The 18747-nt window shown below is 43.8% G+C and overlaps 1 protein-coding gene and 1 long non-coding RNA gene across 21 annotated transcripts in view; one reads left to right on the plus strand and one right to left on the minus strand.

The window, feature by feature from the left end:
* Window positions 1–1292: 1292 nt before the first annotated feature.
* On the minus strand, window positions 1293–17155 carry TLR5 (toll like receptor 5). 20 transcript variants are annotated; one of them, XM_055816394.1, is made up of 6 exons: window positions 16818–17143; window positions 15674–15767; window positions 14838–14952; window positions 12084–12779; window positions 9500–9571; window positions 1293–6169 (listed from the first exon to the last, which is right to left on the minus strand). In XM_055816394.1, exon 6 carries the CDS (start codon window positions 6163–6165, stop codon window positions 3580–3582), a length of 2586 nt encoding a protein of 861 aa, XP_055672369.1. In that variant the 5' UTR covers window positions 6166–6169; window positions 9500–9571; window positions 12084–12779; window positions 14838–14952; window positions 15674–15767; window positions 16818–17143; the 3' UTR covers window positions 1293–3579. The 20 variants fall into 20 exon arrangements, 18 of the variants coding, with proteins under 18 accessions (XP_055672369.1, XP_055672373.1, XP_055672371.1 ...); XM_055816398.1 differs by having other exon boundaries at window positions 1293–12483; window positions 12665–12718; XM_055816396.1 differs by having other exon boundaries at window positions 1293–12511; window positions 12665–12718.
* Window positions 17156–17441: 286 nt separating this feature from the next.
* LOC114013399 (uncharacterized) overlaps window positions 17442–18747 on the plus strand; it is a 42129-nt gene continuing 40823 nt past the window's right edge. The window contains exon 1 of the long non-coding RNA XR_003556328.2: window positions 17442–18332. This is a non-coding gene — a long non-coding RNA (uncharacterized LOC114013399). The remainder of the gene's footprint in view (window positions 18333–18747) is intronic.

Here is an 18747-nt window from a genome sequence, read left to right on the forward strand (position 1 = left end):
TTGAACTCTCTGTAGTCAATGTAGTTATCTATGCTAGTGTTGTCCGCACAGGTAGTACAGCTATTGAGATGGGAGTGATGATGGATACTAACTGTAAATTAACAAGGTGATAGATTTACCAGCATGTGGTATCTCTGAAGGAGGGATTAGCAAATACGATTGGACAACACTTTGCTGAGACTAGTATACATGTCAGATGGGAGGGGGGAGGAGAAGCCTGATTTCTCTGTTTGTGAAATCATAATAATGTAAAATGTGAAATAATATGTGGGCATATCATTTTTTGCTTCTGTTACCCTCTACAGGAATATGTTTGTAGAATCTGGGTTCTGGTCCTTGATTTCAGGTAGGAGCCCGTGCAGCCCTGGGCTCTGACAGGCTGGCTAGCTGTTTCTGTTGAACAACGCTGTCTGTTTGTTTGAGGAGTTAATGTTTGTAATGTATGTTGCAATGGTGGGGGTGGTCTTTTACTATTAAATATCTCAGCTGATACCTTGTGGCACTGAGTCACTGTCCTCTGAATATTCCCTGTGCTGCTACTGCAAATAAATCCACCAGCTTCCGTCTTAATGGCTTGCTTTAGAGCCAGTGCCACCCTATCCTGGACACTCTCCAACAAGTTAATGTCTTTCACTGAGGAAGGTGAGTAAAACTGATGAGAGTATCCTTAACTAAGGAGCCATAAAATTCTAATAGAGCAGTAATGTTCCCAGTGAGCCTGAAGGGAATCTAATCAATAGTTATGAGGTTGAGGCTCAATTTATGGCCTTCATTCATCAAGGATCGTCATTCTCCATTTTTGTACAGGATGCTTTTGTGGTTCCTGCTGAGCAGAGGAGTATAAAGTCTGCACAGCCCTTTCTCAACAATTCCCCAAGCTTTGTCATTTATGAACAGGTGACTTTACAGAGATGGTGATCAGTGTCCTATGATCTGTTTGAAGTCAGTGTTGCATTGTATAGGACAGACTGTACCAACTGCATTTGTTGGTGAGACTTGGAATGTTTTCACAAGGAGTAAAAAGGAGCGATTTCAGATCCCTCTAAAATTGACACTGCAGTTATTCATATGCCTGCAAACCGCTCCACAACCAGGAGTTCAGCAGCACGTTCTCCAAAACCACTTGTATTGTCTTTTGTAGATCCCTTGCAATAGAATTTGCAAGGGGCTGGGTTATTTGTGTTTCTAAACTGCCTCTGTGGTAGAAAGAAATTTCCCCAGCTGCTCCTGACACAGGTTTGATCTCTTTAAGTTTCCAAAATGGTATATAAGTATGGAGGCAGACAATGAAATTGCATCCAAAGGTTTTATTAAAACTTTTATGTAAAAAGTCAGACTTTCCAAAGGCTGAAGAAAATGCAAGTTTTATGTAGCCACCTCCCACCAGTGGCATAAGCCCAAAGCTTATGAAGGCAGACACGTTTAAAACAAAATAGAACGGTTTTGGTTAAAGCCATCCCAGTAATGTCTGTATCGACTTGTTGTTCCTGCATACATAGGTTAGCAGGAAAAAGTTTTAAGTATCTGAAGTGATAGGAGTGCCTTGTAAGTATACAATAAAGTCGTAACTGGAGAGGGCTCTCAATTAACACTTGACCAAAAATGGTTTGTGACATCCTTTAAAATATAATTTAAGTATGCTTTTAAAATTCCCATCTCTTACACCATGTGCAGATCCATAGGCTGACAGCCTAGACCTGCACGTGGTCTTCATTGTACGGATTCGTTCCTGCTTTGTCTATCTGTCTGGGGTTTATGTGCAATACTCCCTGATGTAACCTCTGACTTTAAAGGACGATTATAACTCTTTGCACTGGTTGGGGAGAAAAAAAGGGAAAAGTTTGGACATTTTCAGAGAACTGTAAGAAATGCAGAGAGTTGGAATGCAGGTGGTGGCTTTTCTGACAGCCCACGGGGGCTCTGGGAAACCAGGGCTGCTGGTTCTTTCAGACCTCCATCCCTGCTGCACGTTTTCCCTAAGGCAGCAGCTGCAGGGGATGGGAGGCAGGAATTCGGGAAGCCCGAGCTAGTCCCTGGGCCAACAGCGACACCCAGGGCTTCATCAGCACAGTCAGTCCCTCTTCCCATCTGCTCCCCGTGCTGCCTGGGAAGTTTTCCAAGGCTTACCCCTTTTCTGTTCCTGAGTGACTACGCTGATTGAGAAGGAAGTAATATTTTACCGTGGTAATTTTATCAATAGAAATCCTGTATACTGGTGCACTGCGAGTAAATTAGATCAGCCACAGGCACGTACATCTATATTCAAACAACTGCATCCACACGAAGTGGATTGTACTTTCTCATCTCTGTCAAAATAGTTAAGCTGGTGTTATTTGTTTGCAGCTAAGGTCAAGACAGACAGCTTATAAAACCTCCCAGTCCTGCTCTGTCATTAAAGCAAGAAATTGACTGAGACCATACTGTGATTAATTTGGTAAGCTTTTGTTGAATAAATGTATAAACCAAGATGCCAACAGTACGTATGCTCGAGGAGTATGTCACCATCAAAATAATAGATGCAGGTTTTTATAACAATGAACACTCAATCAGACTTCTATTAAAATGATCCTGAACAACCCCCTGAAGACACATACCTGAACAAACAGTGGTAAAATTATTAGAGAGGTAAAAGCATTAATCACTCTAGAAAAATATTTCAGTAGAAGCAGAAAAATATCCCAGAACTGATCAGGGGACAGGATTTACAGAGAACAACCCGCTGTCTGTACTTTCCACTCCCGGAATGTGAAAGCTTATCTGGCAGTCACTGGGCTATGGCCACATCACCAGTGTCCAGCCCACGTGGCTGCTGAGGTAGTTTCTTGTTTGCTTTTCAAGTCCAAGTTTGCTTCAGGTCTGACGAGGATACTTGTTCCTCTCTGCAGGGCAGGAGGCAGCTCAACTGGAAAAGCACCAGGCTGAAACAGCAGTAAATGAAGTAGATCAATGACCGTAGTTTTACCACCAAGCAGAGAAGTTGTAGAGGGTAAGGGGATGAAGTTCAGAGTTTGTACTTTCCAGTGGAGAAGCTGAGGCTCATTGAGTAGAAAGCAAACAAATGAAATCTCTGTTACACCAAATGAAAGCATAAAGGTGCAAAGCACTGATTGTGCTTCGAACCAGGGCATGAAAAGTTACAGAGTGCAAAAAGCACAGGAGTAAATAACCCATGAACTGATGGGTCAGGCTAGGCCATACATGAACGTAGACTTGGTCACTCCCATACGGTACCGTGGGGTCTTTTTAAAAAAACAGCCATGGGCATCCTCTAACTGAAAGAGACCTGTAAGTAAGTAGTACTCTGAAAATCAGGACTGAAATGTCTGAAGCTGAGCATCCAAAATGTGAAGCATCTGTGATTCATGTAATTCTGAAAATGTGTGTCATAGTCCATAAAATAATCAGACTTTCATGTATTTGCTGGTCGCTTTCAGGCTGTTTCCATGTTTAGTAGGATTTATACTGAAATAGTTATCTTTCTGCCTGCTTTTTCAAGGAAAGATGAAGCAAACTTCTGTTTATTCCTGCCATGGCACAGCTGGAAATGGGATATTTGGAAAGCCAGCAACCCATACACCATCAATGTGAGAGGGTTGCTACAGTCTGCAGCTCTGTATCACCAGCTTTCCTTCGCACTTTTTTTTCCTTCAGAATTTGGCAAGAAAGGTTATTTAAAAACCAGTCTACATCTTGATAATCTTCAGGCCATCGCAAATACCGACCTCTTTGTAAGAAGTTTCGAATTGGTTTGTGTTTCATCAGTTGATACTGAGAAAGTGACCCAACCACTACCATAATGAGGACATCTTTCAGATCACAGAAGTACCTGCTCTGGGCAAAATTAAAGGCTTCCACACACCACCCATCTTTGAGAAACTGCCTGGTCACAATGCAAATTGTTTTCCTGCTGTTCCAAATGGCATCACGAATATTGTTGATGTGTTCTTCCCCGGGCAAGAAATCTCTTTCCTCAAAGCACAAGGTAAATCTGTTTTTATCAAAATACTGTGAATCCAGGTGCTTTAGCAAAGAATTCTGGACCCATTCAAAGTCATTTTTGCTGTAGCACAAATACGCATCATATCTGTATCCACTTTTATCTACTACTTGTGGATAGCTGTCTATAATTTTTTTGGTAATAGTTTTATACCAGACAAAACAAATCCCCCGACAGCGAGTGTAAATGGTGACTGCCATCAGCAACGCTAGAAGAGTGATGGAGGTGAAGATAAACACTGAGAACCTGAGTGTCTGCTGGAGTTCATCTTCATTGCAACCATCGTATGTCAGAGATGACAGTGGTACTCCTGCAAATGCAGGTGGGTATGCACAGTACCTGTCAGATTGTGAGCCAGCCAGGGTTACGTTGGTTTCATTTAGCCACGCTAGTAGGCTCTTTAAAGTACAATCACAGACATAATTATTATGTGTTATATCCAGAATATTCAAAGTCATAAAGACTTCAGGCTCAGGGGAAAAAAGCTGGTTTCCAGATAAGTTTAGGTTTGTTAGGCTTGGTGGAAAAAGCCCAGAAGAAAGATGAGACAGTAGGTTGGAAGCTAGATTAAGTCTTTTTAGAGATTTTAGACCTCTGAAAATCTCCTGTGGAAGAGCACTAAGGTAGTTGTTATTCAGATGTAGAACCTGCAGTTTGGACAGTGCCCTGAACACGTCCAAACATAAATCTCTCTCCCACACAAGCTGTAACATATTTTCACCTAGATCCATATAGATTAACTGATTGTTTTCTATAACATTATCGCTTTTCACACAGTAAGAGAAGCGATTCTGTTTTAAGAAGATATACTGCACATCTGGAACTTGGAAAAGAATATATAGGTCACCCAGGTTTGCCAACCAATTTCTTTCTAATTCAAGGTAAGTTGCTACTATTGCTGTGTCAGCTATAGACATTAGCTTATTGTCACCTAAAAAAGCAGCGGTCAGATGTGGAAAGGAAGGGAGTTTTTTAATGGCGTTGTCTCGGAGATCAATCGTTTTCAGACTTAGTAAGTTACGGAATGATTTTTCACCAATCATCCCAATATGATTTTGCTGTAAATCAATATACATGACACTATGTAGACCTTCAAAAGTATAATCATACAACTCACCTAAAAGATTACTTGACAGATTGAGAATTTTTAGGTCTCCCAAGCCAAAAAATGCTTGCCTTTGGATTTGATTTATTTTGTTTTTGAAAAGGTTTAGCAATTCCAGATTACCAAGGCTTTGAAAGATTAAAGAATTGAGAGAGAAAATGTAACCATTTGAAATATCAAGCAAGCGAAGATCACTTCTTGCTAGTCCTGCAAATGTATCATTATCTGGATTTTTAATGTTATTAAAGCCAAATCCTGAACCCATTGTATGAGACCTAAATATTAAAGAATCAATTTGAGTCCCTTGAATGGCTGTACAGAAATAGCGGACTTTCTCTGTGCTCCAGCCATTGTTACTAAGGTCTAGTGAGTTAAACGTAATATTTTTGAAAGGATTTGGGCATTTGGCCCAGACCATTTCATCTGTCATGTACAAATTATTAGAACTGAGGCTAAAAAATAAAAAGCGTTTCCCTCGGAAGCTGGTAAGATTGCTTTCACACAGGTTGGATATCTTGTTGAATTTCAGGTTCACAGTTTTCAAGACGGTTAGGTTATAAAATAAAGGATGAGGCTGAAGTTTTGTAATTTGGTTCCCTGATAGATCCAGTTCTTCTAATGAGGTTAAATCTTGAAAGTAACGTTCCTCCAGGATGGAATCTCCTAGGTAGTTCTGAAACAGACGGAGAACAGTCAGACTTGGCAAGCCCACAAAAGCATCAAGATCCAGTTGAAGAATCCTGTTGAATCCCAAGTCTAAGACACGAAGTCTTGGCAGGTTCTTGAAAGCTCCTTTTCCTATGGTAACAGGATAGACATACTGCGTTCCGATTTCCAACACCAACAAGTGCTCCAGCAGTGGAAACGAAGTTGCAGTCACTTGGCTGATATAGTTGTAAGTCAGCAAAAGCTTCACCGTGTCCTTTGGCACAAGTGGAATATCTGTGAGGTTGCAGAAGTAATATAGGGAGACTTGGGCTTCTGAGTAACAGCTTCTAAGTGCCCATGTGTCACTAGCTAGTGATACTCCAAAGACAAATACGAGCTGCTGATATAGCATCATGAACCTGTGTGAAAACAGTGAAAATATTAAGCATTAATTCTGCAGTTGGCTATCTATGCAGTAAGCTGTACAGCACATTTGTAACAGTTGTAGAATAAAAGGCTAATGTCACGCTAAGAATTACTAGTGATTTGGGATTTATCCTTTCTTTGAAGTCTAGCAGGCATCATTTGATAGGCTGGCTGGTGAGAAGATGGGTCCCTATGAGAACTGAGCACCTCTACCACCTGAAAAGTAACCCTGCTTTAGGTACATTAAGGGCAGCATGAAAACTCCACTAGGTAAGTGTGAAAATCTTGCCCTTGCTATTTCATTTGCATCATGGAACTGATAATGCTGGTGTATTAGTTTCATTCCTTAATCAGTTAGCCAAACAGGTTTAAACAGTTTGGATAACCTAAGTAAGGTCAGTCGAGAGCTGGCCAAGGCTGCTCTTCCCCTGAATGCTCTCCTTGTCAGGGTGATCATGCTACTTGGAATTCAGATTGCTGTCACACACAAGTGCCTAACTGCCGTGAATTTTTAAAAAGGTGACCTCTTCCAGGGCTCTTTGAGCCTCAGATTCACCCTGTGATGTGAAACTGTTCTTGAAAGGGTTGTAAAGTAGTTTTGAAAGTACAGGCAGGAACAAGTCTGACAGTGAAGGAAAAGAAAAAATGCAGTACCCCGAAACTGTGCCGCAAGATTTCATGTTTTATGAAAAACTACATTTCGTGAACTGTAAATTCCTAAGCTATACAAAAAGGTGCATAACGTAATTTATGCAGCTCACTGACAAATCCATTTATTAATTTATTCCCACTCTGGATTTTCCTTGCATTATGCCATCTGTCTGCTTGTCTATCCCTTTATCTGAGACAAAAACCTTTTCAAAGCAAGATTTTTACTGAGTCTGGTAAAGAACAGAGCAAATTATTAACCCTAAAGTGATTGTTTGTGTACTGCAGTTTAAAAAACAACCTTCTAACTAAGATTTCAACCATCTGCCTCTGCTTTTTAAAACACATTTATTGAAATGAAATGACAACCGAACCTCCAGCACAATCTGCTTAAAAATTGGTAAGTGTAAAATCCTTGTGGAACCAAACCCCCGATGGCCATCTAACGTCTGCAAAGTACATCTACTTCAGAGAGGAAAGAAGCTGGACTTTGAGCCAGTAATTAAGAAGAGGTAAACCCTGCTAATTATTATGATGATGATTTGAACACACTGCTACTTTAAAGCACAAGTACAAAATTCTGTGCAGAATATTGCACTTGAACTAAAATAATCTGCTTCTTGCCATCATACAAAGTGGTATCTGGGAAATGAAGAGGTACGTCAGTAGAAACCACCATGATATTCCCACTGCAAATACCAAATGAAAGAGCTAGCCATTTTTTAGAGACTATCTGCTAAATAGGAAGTACAAGGATACTATAGTACCATCAAATCTTGTATCTCACTGTACCTAACATTTTTGGTGATGGTCTCAAAATCATTTGATTATACTAAAACCTTAACTTGTAACACCTGTGACTGCTAAGGGGAGTCCGCAAATTTCCACCCTACAGGCTTTCCCCAAGGGGGAAGACACATACCTTGCAACTTAAAATACTGATCTTGTCATTTTTAAGACAATTTCATGGTTTTGGGACAAGATCTTATTCTTGAAAGTAAAAGAGAGTATGAATATTCATACTATATATGTTCATAAAGAACACTTGGATAGAGTGCTGAATTCTGAAGTTCTGGCATTCAAATTTCATTCATATTTTGTCTCACTACAGAATTTAGGATGTGCTGCAAAGAACAGCAAATTGCAGGCAGTGAGTATCAAAATTCTGTTATAGAGATTTTTAACTGCATCGATGGGGAATAATTCCTAGTACTAGAAAATAATTGTGTTTTCCACCCTCTCTTTTCGACTTAGCATGCAGTGTTAAAAGGGGACATTATAAGCAGTAAACTATATAACGTTTGTCTTTGCAACTACAAAATATTGTAGATTATTAAAAAAGAAAACATACAGCAGGTCGTTCAAGATCTTGGTTTTTTACTTTTCTCTTTGCTTGAACCATGAAAACAAAACACCAACTTTCCCTTTTATTACTTGTTAACTATTACAGTAGTTCTTTTGTTGACACCATAATACAAGATGTTTAGCACTAATAATTTTGAATTAATGTAATTAACCTTTCAGACATTTACGTGTGCATTCCTTGTCTTTGCCCAAATGCCATGGTTGGTTTTTAAAGTTTGGGCAAAATCACAGCATCACCAGCAGTGACAAATAGATAGTACTTTGGAAGTAGAAACGTAATAGACGTGTATCTACTTACCACAAGAAAAAGCCTAAAATGTTTACAGTGAAACAGTTAGAAAATGTTGTTGGTTTTAAATTTTAAAATGTAGTTTTATTTTTATCATTAGAAAATAAGGAAATGGTGAAATATTTCTAGCCACCTTTGCTTTTACACTTACCTGCTTTTCCACATTCTTATAAGCTAAAGAAGCCTCTAACAATCTCTTAACAGTTGTTACACTCCACCTCGGCTCTGGTTTGGTGACAGGGAAGAATTCATTTGTAAACTCTTTGCTCCCTCAATTTTTTCTGCATGTTACTACCTTTTCCCCTAATCTTGGCCCGCTGCGACGAGGAGGATGATGCTGGCAGTAAGTAATGCCTCTTAGTGCTCTCATAAGGACAGCAAAGATTTTTACGTTAACAGAATCCCTCCATGCAGCATTTTATATAACCCTTCACCACTGTCCATTAGCACCTAAAACCTTTTGGGAAGAATATTCTTCCCACAAAATGATGACCATCCCATTCAGTTACGTGCCTGTGCATGGACATGGAGATTAAGGGTGGTGTAAATGCTTCATTTGTTATTGAAAACTGAAGCAATAAAGTTTAGAGAACCAGAGCTCAGCATGTGAGGTTTTGTTTCCTTCCACCGCACTGGTGTCAGAAGGGGTGAGCAGCAAAGGGAAGTGGAAGAGTAGAAGGGGGAGGAAAAACGCAGCAAATGCTTTTGGGGTGGAAAGTCCTAAGCAGGGTATGTTTCTGAGCAATGGAAAGAAATGTACAATGCAGGGTAGATATTCTACCTGGATCTAAAGGCAGCAAGCAAGTGCATACACAACACAAATACTCTAGCTGCGGTCTCAGCCTCCTCGGGAAGAGGGCATCTGGACCAGGGAAGGCTGATGCAGATGCTTTGAGTCGTTTGGAACTGACCTACACTATTGTCCTCATTTTTAAAAAAACTCGGGTTTTGTTAACTTGGTTTTAAATCGCCTAGAAACCTTCATTAGCACAGCAAAAAACCCAAAGGGACCTGACAGTACCTGAGAGTGGATGTTGTAGTAGTGCCTGTCCATCTCAGCGCAGTTGTGTACACCTCAGGACGTCTGCAGAAACTGTCAGAAAGCAGGGCCCGAAGTACGGCTGAGCAGGAGAGCTAGGGCTGTCTCCTTTCTGACGTACACAAGCCCCGAAAGAATTTAAGAGTAACAGCTCTCCCATGGAGAGTTAGAAATCCCTTGCCATTCTCCTTTCCATACCCCCAACAAAAATGTACCGGAGTCCACAGAGATGAAGAACAAGTCAGATAACCTATTTTTCTCCTTACTAATGGCCAACGGTATTTGCTTGCTATTTTAAAAGAGTGATCTGAAAGGAAAATGTCAGTCTCCAAAGTGGTTTTGTGCAGCATTCCGTACATGCTTACTCTCTTCGGCAGCCTCCCATGCTTCCCCCACATAACCTTAGGTCAAACATGAACCAGCACATGCCAGTGGAAGTGAACAGACGTGTTCCATATGTGCTTACAACAATGAGAAGTGGGCCTAAATGGTTCCCCACTGTCAGCCATAGGTTTTGGGGAACTGGGCTGCAGAGACGCTGGTTATCTGGGTGGACTCTAGAGAAGATGTCTGATATAATCATCAATAAGACTTAAAAACTTCAAAAATATTTTCAATGATCTATTGCAGTGACTGTGATACCCTCTTAAGAAGTTTTTTCCTAGATGATGACAGGCCACCAGAGGAGTTGTGTGCCCATCAGGAACACAGATCCCTTGAAATAATTCCACAAGGATGAAGTTCTCTGACCAAGAATACCGGTCGTTTACGTGTTTGGGGTGTGGCTGGTGGATAAAAAGGTAAAGCTGGTAAATTTTTCATCTTCTGCACCAAAGAAAAAAATTTTGTTTTGCCGATGCTGATTTTCACAAAAAATCCAGGCCATTTTCTGTAGGTCACTGAATCACAGATGAGTAGGGTATATATATAATAAAGGTAGCAGCATCTTTTGATAAGTGTGTGAGAATCTAATTTCGAATTGCCGCAAGCCTGCTTTAGGACTAAGGGATAAACATTAATGCTACTGCCAAGCTGGTAGGTTTTTTCCCCCTTAGCTCCATAGCTAAGGGTCTTGCTGTTTGGGCAGTGAGACAGGAGAGCTCACCTGGAGCTGCGTGAGTGCTGCTGTTACTCTGCTGTCTTTCAGTGAGATGCCACTAGTTGTCACAAGTAGCACAAAAGCTCCACAGAGAAAGGGAAGGAAGATGGGATTAACCAACTTCAGGGTGTATTTTTTGTCTGTAAGTTCAACACATAGAAGATAGTCCTCGTTTCTCCCCTCTGTACCCAAAAACATAAGGCACTGAAGAGACAAAGACCATCTTACTTGTCCCTTATTGGTTTTTTCTGTTTTGAGATGGATTTGTGTATAAAATTGCACTGATTTAACTTAAAAAAGGATATGCACACTGCTTTCCTCATCAGTGTATGACTTTTCTTCTGAACGTTTTGAAAATATATTTAAGTCAGCTTCTATATGTTTATATCCAGAGTCCAGCTAACTGAACAGAGGCTGTTTTACATTCATCTAACCTAAGCTACACTGGGTTTGCAGCAGAGTTTATAAATAAGTAACTAGACAGACTGGTGCCACACTTCTGCTTTCTGGCAAATTCTAAGATTTGAAATAACTCTCTGGTTTCAGATCTAATCAGCAATAGATGTTTCTGTATAGAAAATTAAACATTTTGCTTTCTGATTGTTTCAAAATTTCAAACGTTTTGCTTCTGATTGTTAGATACTAATATAAACACATTCCTGCCGACTTCAGTCCCTCTCTTACATTCACCAGAGTATCTTTCCTGACAGATAGGGATGGACATATTTATAGTTGTGATAAAATGAAGTGGGGGTCCTGCCCATATACAGCTTCTGAATTCTGCTTGAAGTAGTTATGCTCTTAATATGAAATGGTTCTGGCGTACTGTGCCTCTGCATAGCATCCAACATTACTGGCCAAAGTTGCGGGATATCTTTCCCAGACCAGAAACAATGGTCAGTTGTGAAATCCTTATGGGACAAGGGATTAACAGAAGAGTTAGTTAACCCCGGATCTTTCTGCCAGAAGCTGGCAAAGCGCAGCACTCACGAACAGTACCGACTGCAGGTACAAAGCGTGTGGGCATGAAAGAGACACTGGGAAAGGGAAACAATGAACAGGAGGAGTTTGGAACCTGTGATGGGTTGACTCTGGCTGGATGCCAGGTGGCCACCAAAGCCACTCTGTCACTCCCCTTCTCAGCTGGACAGGGGAGAAAAAATATAGAAAAGACTCATGGTCAAGATACGGACAGGGAGAGGTTACTCGCCGATTACTGTCATGGGCAAAGCAGACTTGAGTTGGGGAAATTAGTTTCATTTATTACCAGAGTAGAGTAATAAGAAAGAAAACCAAATCTTGATTCAGCCTACAAGTTTTGGAACAAGAATTCTGACAAAGTCAAAGAAATCTTTTCTTTCTTCTCTCCCGCTTCCTCTTTCAAACCCAGTCTTCTTTTGAGAACAAATGCTTGGAAATTGTTCATGTCCTTATAGTATTAAGTTTAAATACCTGATCTTTGTATACCTGTAACTGATCAGATGCTTGGAACGGCTCCAGGAAAGGGGTTACGGCAGACAAAGCAGTCTGTTGCCACTCAGCCATGCTGACAGGACAGAGCTGAGCCGTAAGATACAACGAAACACACGTACAGCTTGTTGGCAATGGTGTCTCACAGTTCAGCAGTGTGGGATGGCTGAACCAGCCCAGAAGTGCTGCAGGAGCATACGCAACACTACTGACCTGAGACGTGGTATGTCAACGAATGATCTCAGCTCCCACTTCCATCTTCTTTTCTTCAGTCCCTTTCTCTTTTCACTATACTTAGGCTTAGGCACGGACCGAATACACCAGCATATAAAGGGGGTTTAACTCCTACGTTAGCATGACCTACTGCATCTGTCCTCTTCCCACGTTGCTGTTTAGTCTGGTTGTAAAGGTAAGACTCAAGTTATCTGCATAGAGAATTCTGGATGTTAGCTACCCAGTCAGAAATGTAATCCCCAATCAAAGTCTCAGAATGAAGACTACAAAGCATGCACAAACCTAACGCAGCCCGTGCGCAACTGTGTGCTCTACCCCAGGTCCATGGCTAGTGCAGCTCTTACCTTCTTGGATTGCATTGACCCTTCCATGGAAACACCCAAACAGAATGAAGCAGACTTGAAAAAAAACACAAAAAGTTGTGTGTTTTCTTAAGAAGAGAATAACAAGTAAACCCCACTGCAAACAATGGAAAAGTCTTTGTTGTTAATGTGTAACAAGGCTGAGACATCCTGCCTAAAATTACTGAAATTCACCTGAACAGACAAATGGGTCCCAGACTCATTCTTTAATTCTTGGGTCCTGTCCTGCTATCCAGATAAAAGAGTCTCCCTGTTCAGTTTTCCCTATATATTCATGTCACAATTATACAGGGAATTGAGTCATTCCTACTTCTTGGAGAAAGTGCAGAACAAGTAACATATCCTTGCCTGACACCCTAAAATCATCAGTCTTTTCTTCACTCATGGCAACAATTATGGGCATCTTTCCCAGAGGCTGGTGACATAACTGACTGTGGAGGGCTATTTGTATCTGGCGCTTGGTAAAATTTCTCAGAAAAGAACCCAGAGACCTTCAAAAAGCACCCTTTTTAATCTAACAGAAAGCCTACTGACATGGAGTTTGTAATATTTATCTAGGCCATAAAAATGATCTTGAAAGATATATCACAAACAGTAAGTCTTTGTTCTTAGACTGGCCAGATAAAGGTCAACCTCTGTTGTGAAAATTTGTATTGCTGCTGTTATCTGATTAGATCAAATCTACTTACTGAAACAAAAATAAAGCTCTAAGCTTTCACCCAGGCTCTAAGCCATCATAATATATGCATTTGTGCTCATAAAATGCTATGCAGTGTAAACACTCTTCTTCATGAGGCCCCTCTAGCCAATTACAATCTAAAAAAGAAACAATTTTATGACTTAAAAGATTAATGAATGTGGCCCTTCCCATCCCCTCAGCCTCTACCTTAAGTTGCTAGGATGCTTAACTCAAATTTTCCAACTTAAAATCAGGAAGCCAGGAAGCATGTTATAAGGCAAGTGAGTACTGTGACAGTTCCTGTCATTGATGGGGTACACCTAAGGCAATAAGGCATTTAATGACCTCACAGAGCAGAAAGACCATAATAAACGAGCTGCTGGTTTGGGTAATCAGAAGCTACTTATGGGATGCAATTATCTAGTTCCTGTTCATCATCTAGATTTGTTTGTATTTATCAGTTTTGATATCCCCTCAGATTATATGATGAGATGCGGACACAAAAAGGCAGTGTTGTTCCTCTATTATTATATAATAACTGGAGAGTAGGCAGAGAGAGAAAAAAATAAGACGTGTAAATTGGGAATGTGAAATAAGGAATAGCAAAGCAGCCACTATCAAAAATAAATTGTACTGTGACCAAAATGAGTTAAATACAATTAAGCATGCATAAAAATATTTAGTCTTTTCTATCATTATTCTTCTATGTAATCAATTTCTGGAGGCCTAAGAATGATACATACCTAATGAAAATAGGTGAAGGATAAGACTCATTCTGTAAAGTTCATCACTTTAAAAGAAAGAAGTCTCTAGAAGGGTGGGAAAATATAGACTAAAAGATGCTCTGGGCTATTTCTCTGGGGGACAGGCGTAAACTGGACAGGCAGAGGGAGGGTGCTGTAGCCCCAGGCTCCAGGGAAGTGCCCCAGCCCCTCTGTCTGATGGGACCATGAAGGCAGGGAGCGCCTCAGCTAGGCTTGAGAAGGGGACCAACAGGGTTTCTTATGCTCCTCCAGGTCCTAAGGAAATGAACTTCTCGAGGCTTCAGTGACGACAGTGAAGATTCCTGGGGTTTTTTTCCAACTTAGCGCTACAGTTGTTTCCCAGCAGATGCGCTCGTCCAAGCTGCAGAAACCACCCGTGGTCACTCACTGTCACCACTCAGGTATTCCTGCCTCACACCCTGAATCCATGTTGACATTCTTTTTCTTTGAAAACTGTCATGTGATAACTGCCTGGTCTAGACTAGAAACCACGCCAGGGAAGCGGCGTTTCCTTCCTGTTAGTTTCCCTTCCCTCTTAGCTGTCATTTTGGACCCTGTTTTTCACAAAGTGGATTTAGTCCATGGACAAAATGTCCTTTTTTTTGTGCTCACAGGATAATTAGAAACAGCCAGGATTAAAACTTTCACCTGGAAAAGATCAAAGTGATAATAGGAAAGGACTCTCAAGATGACAGCAGAGTTTTTAACTTACAGGAGGCCAGCTTTCCCAGACAGGACAGAAATTCTCAAGGAAGTAGCAGTAACTGGAGAAGCAGCATTGAGATTGTAACTCCTGGAGTCACAAGCAGACCTCTGCGCAGCCTTACCTGAAAAGCTAACATGTTTATAACGCTCGTCAGCACTGCCGTGCCTGTGAAACAGTGGTCAGGTGTAAAACAGTGGTAGTGGTTCAGGACCTCAGGTCAGCAAAGATGACTAAATGGCTGGAGAGGAAATGGCATGGTTGCCACACCTGCATTCCTGGGACACAATCTGGCATGTTCTTTATTAAGAAAATATTAGAAGAGTATGACAGGTGCCTAAATACGTGGAACCAAACAGAAAAATTGATAACAGAGGGATGTTTGCTTTTGCAAATATGTTTTTTGCACCTGTGTTTTAAAAAAGCAAGCAAAAGATAACAAGCTGCAAACGTCCAGTGACAAAAGGACCATAAATATAGTATGAAAGAGAGACAGGCAGGCAACCTGCCCACCGTCTAAGTGACGTTAGAAACCTGCTCCACTCTTTCCTGGAACGGAGACATTGAAAAGGTACCTTCTGAATTTCTTTGAAACAGGCTTTATGTCAGAGTAAATTTGAATTAGCTCTTAACTCGTTGGGGGAGGAAAAACACCTGAAAATCACACTTAACAAGTGTAGCTGACATGACTTAGTAGTGTAGAACCTGTTGTGCAAGGAGACCTAACAAGTGGAGAATGCAGAGAAGCAGCTAGTAGCCTTTCTGAAACAGGTGCTGTGTGAGGCTGTCGGTGAGTCAGCCGTTTCTTTTGGCTCACAGTGTGGTAGCAGAGTCCTGGGGCTCACCTGCACATATATCCCAGGTCAAGTGCTTATCTACCGGTTTTCCTTATACAAGGCGGTCCCAACGCAACCAAGAACAGCTGCCACACAGGGTAACCTGCATGAATGACAAGCAGAGTAGAAGCAGGAGACCGAATTACACACTCCCGCATGTAGATAGGTATGCATCTGGTTTCCGAGGCCATAAAAGACCTGCAGTCTGACACGTAGGACTGCCAAATAGAAATCCCCATGCAGGTTATATTTTAACTTCTGTCCCTACCCAGCTCCTTCTGGAGAGAAAGCTAGAAATGTTTTCATTTAGCAGTTAGTGTCAGCTTCACTCGGTTCTGTTTTCTGCACAGTGCAATGCCAAAGCCTTTTATTTCACAAATATCAACTGTGGAAACACTGGTTATTTTTGGAGTGGAGGCACTCTCCTCCCCTTACAGGTCATCCAGCAGAGTGAATAATGTTCAAGATTCACTAAATCAAAGACATGTTTTAGCCTAATGAAGGGTTGGGGGATGCTTTGTATGGGGGCCAAAGAGGGGAGGGAGGAGACCTGCTCTGGGCAGTTTCCGTGTTCTCACTACGCGTATGTTCAAGCCAGAAACCATCCTTTGAGAACAGCTTGGAGGCCCTTCCTGCCCTCCCCTTAGCTCCTGCTTCTTACCAGCTCGGTCAGCTCCTAGAGGGTCTTGCACAGTGGCACAGCCGGAGGGGAAGCCGGAGTGCCGGAGGAGCCGTTCCCAGTTAGGAGGAAGAGGCAGGTCCCACCTGCCCCCAGGCAGAGGATGGCATTGCAGGCACTCTCCCACGGCCTGGGGGCACGCTCCCCGCTACAGCCACCGAGCTGAAGGCGCACAGGAACAAAAAGCAAAACAATTTTTGCTTTTTAGCCTGAGCAGCAGCCGCTGCTGCCTTCCGGGCTGGCTCCGAGCAAGCAGCACCGTCAGTCAGCCCGCGGTGCGGCCCCGCAGCCCGGCGCTGGCCGAGCACCCTGCCGGGCCAGCCGGGCCGGGTACCTGCCGCAGCACGGGGTCACCCGGCACCCCGGGGGGAACCACCCCTCCGCCTGCCCGCCGGGTCCCCAGCTCGGGCGCCGGCCCGGCCAGGCCCCACCAGTCCTACCTCGGGCGCCTCTGTGCCCTTCAGGAGCTCCTACCTCACGTGCCTTCGGTTCCCGTCAAACGGCTGTAACGGGCCTTGTCTGCCTTGAGGAAAAGGACAATAAATCGGCTAAATAACATACTGGTCTGGAAATGGGAAGCGCAGCGCTGGTGCCGAAGAAGGGCGGGTAACGCATTTCGTAGCGGCTCACGGCGGAGAGGCCGCGGGCGGAGGGGAAGGAGCAGCCGCGGCCCGCACCGCCTCCGCCGGGCCGGCCTGCGGGGTGGGCCCGCCCCGGGGCAGCGGCCGGTGGCGGCGGCGGGCGGCGGGCCGGGCTCCCGGGGCGTTCCGCGGGGCAGCTCCTTCCCTCGCACGGCCCGGGCGGCTGAAGCCAGGGCGGCGTGTGGCCGACAGCGCGGCGGTCACGGCCGGGGAGCGCGCCGGGCTGGGCTGGGGGTGCCCCGCTGCCCGGGACCCGGCCCGCCCCGCTGCCCGAGCCCGCCCGGCCGCCGCGGGAACGCGGACGGGCCCCCCAGGGAGCCGGGGGTGCGGAGCGGTGGCTGGGTGGGTGTGGAACGGGGAAATAACCCGCCGTGGAAGCAGAAGGGTAGAGACAGCGGTGAGACCCCGGCAGGTCCCCTCCCGCGCGGGTCCCGGGAGCAGCCGCCGGACCGGGGCCAGGCGAGGGGGGGCGGCGGGGCAGCCCGGTGTGGGGGCAGCTCCCACCGGCGGGGCAGCCCGGTGTGGGCCGGGCCGGGCACACCGACTGGCTCAGCCTCGGCAGTGCCGCCTTTCGGCCTCGCTGGCGGCTGGGTGTCCCAGCCATCGCTCCGGGGGGGCTGCGCCGGCCCATCCCCGCCCCTTGCACCGTGCGGGTGCCCCCCGGGCCGAGCCACCGCGGGCGCTGACCCTCTGCCCCCGGCCTTGTCCCGCTTCCCCTGGTCACCGTACTCCAAGTGCAATACTCGGGCTTCCTAAGGGAGCCAAACTGAACCAGCTCCATCTGTAGCTCAAGCGATTTCATTGCCTATTACTGTAATTCTTAAAAGAGGAAACCAGGAATGAAAAGGGGTGTGGGTGTAAAAGAGAGGATAGAGTAATTTTTATTAAAAAAAAAAAATAGTGATTTAAATTTTCATTTTGCATTTAAATGCAATTTTTGGAAATTGATGCTGTTTGAAAAAGTGGCCGCTGGTGAGCTAACTCGGGAGCGCAGTGCTGCCTGGCCACATCCTCAGCAGCCAGCTGGGGACCCGGTGGTGTTGCATGGGGGATATAGGTTCTGCAATGTACATCAGGTTACTCAAAGCATGACCTGATCTGGACAGCTGGAAATGCAGAACTCAGGGTCAGGTCTTAAGATTCACCTATTAAATAGAATGAGGCCCCACTCTTGCGGTTGCAACAACTCAGCCTCTTGGAATTAAATGCCTAAGGGATGTAGACCCTTCTCCTTTCCCTCCACTCAACGGTCAGATTGCTCCTTCCAGTGCCTTTCTTTTCCTGACAGGACCTGAACTCTGCTGCTGATGCCCTCTGATGTCCTCCACCAGACTGCGAGGCTGTCCAGGTAGGAAATTCTCACACTTTCTTAAGCTGTTCTACTTTGTATGGAATCAGCTGGGCCGGAGAGGACACCGAAGTGGCTGTCTTCATGCTAATCCAGGTTATCTGCCTTTCATTACTGATACTTAGGTCATGCCTGTATTAAGTACCTATAAGTGATTGCATGTATATGTATTTTAATGATATTGGTGCACCTCTCTGGTTGCCTGTGATATATTATACTTACATTTATTCAGCTGAGAGATTAGAACATACTCGGGCACTGAAACAATAGTTCTAAAGCTGCTGAAAATAGGACCTGTGTATCTCGAGAGAAGTAATTTTGCTAAATTTAGAATACTGTGTGTAAATGAAACACAGGGAATCAGATGAAGTCCGATAAACTGGTTTAGGAAAAGCCCTGCAGAATTCTGTCAGGT

The sequence above is a fragment of the Falco peregrinus genome, chromosome 11 (genome assembly GCF_023634155.1).
Source record: "Falco peregrinus isolate bFalPer1 chromosome 11, bFalPer1.pri, whole genome shotgun sequence".
NCBI classification, from domain to species: Eukaryota; Metazoa; Chordata; class Aves; order Falconiformes; family Falconidae; genus Falco; species Falco peregrinus.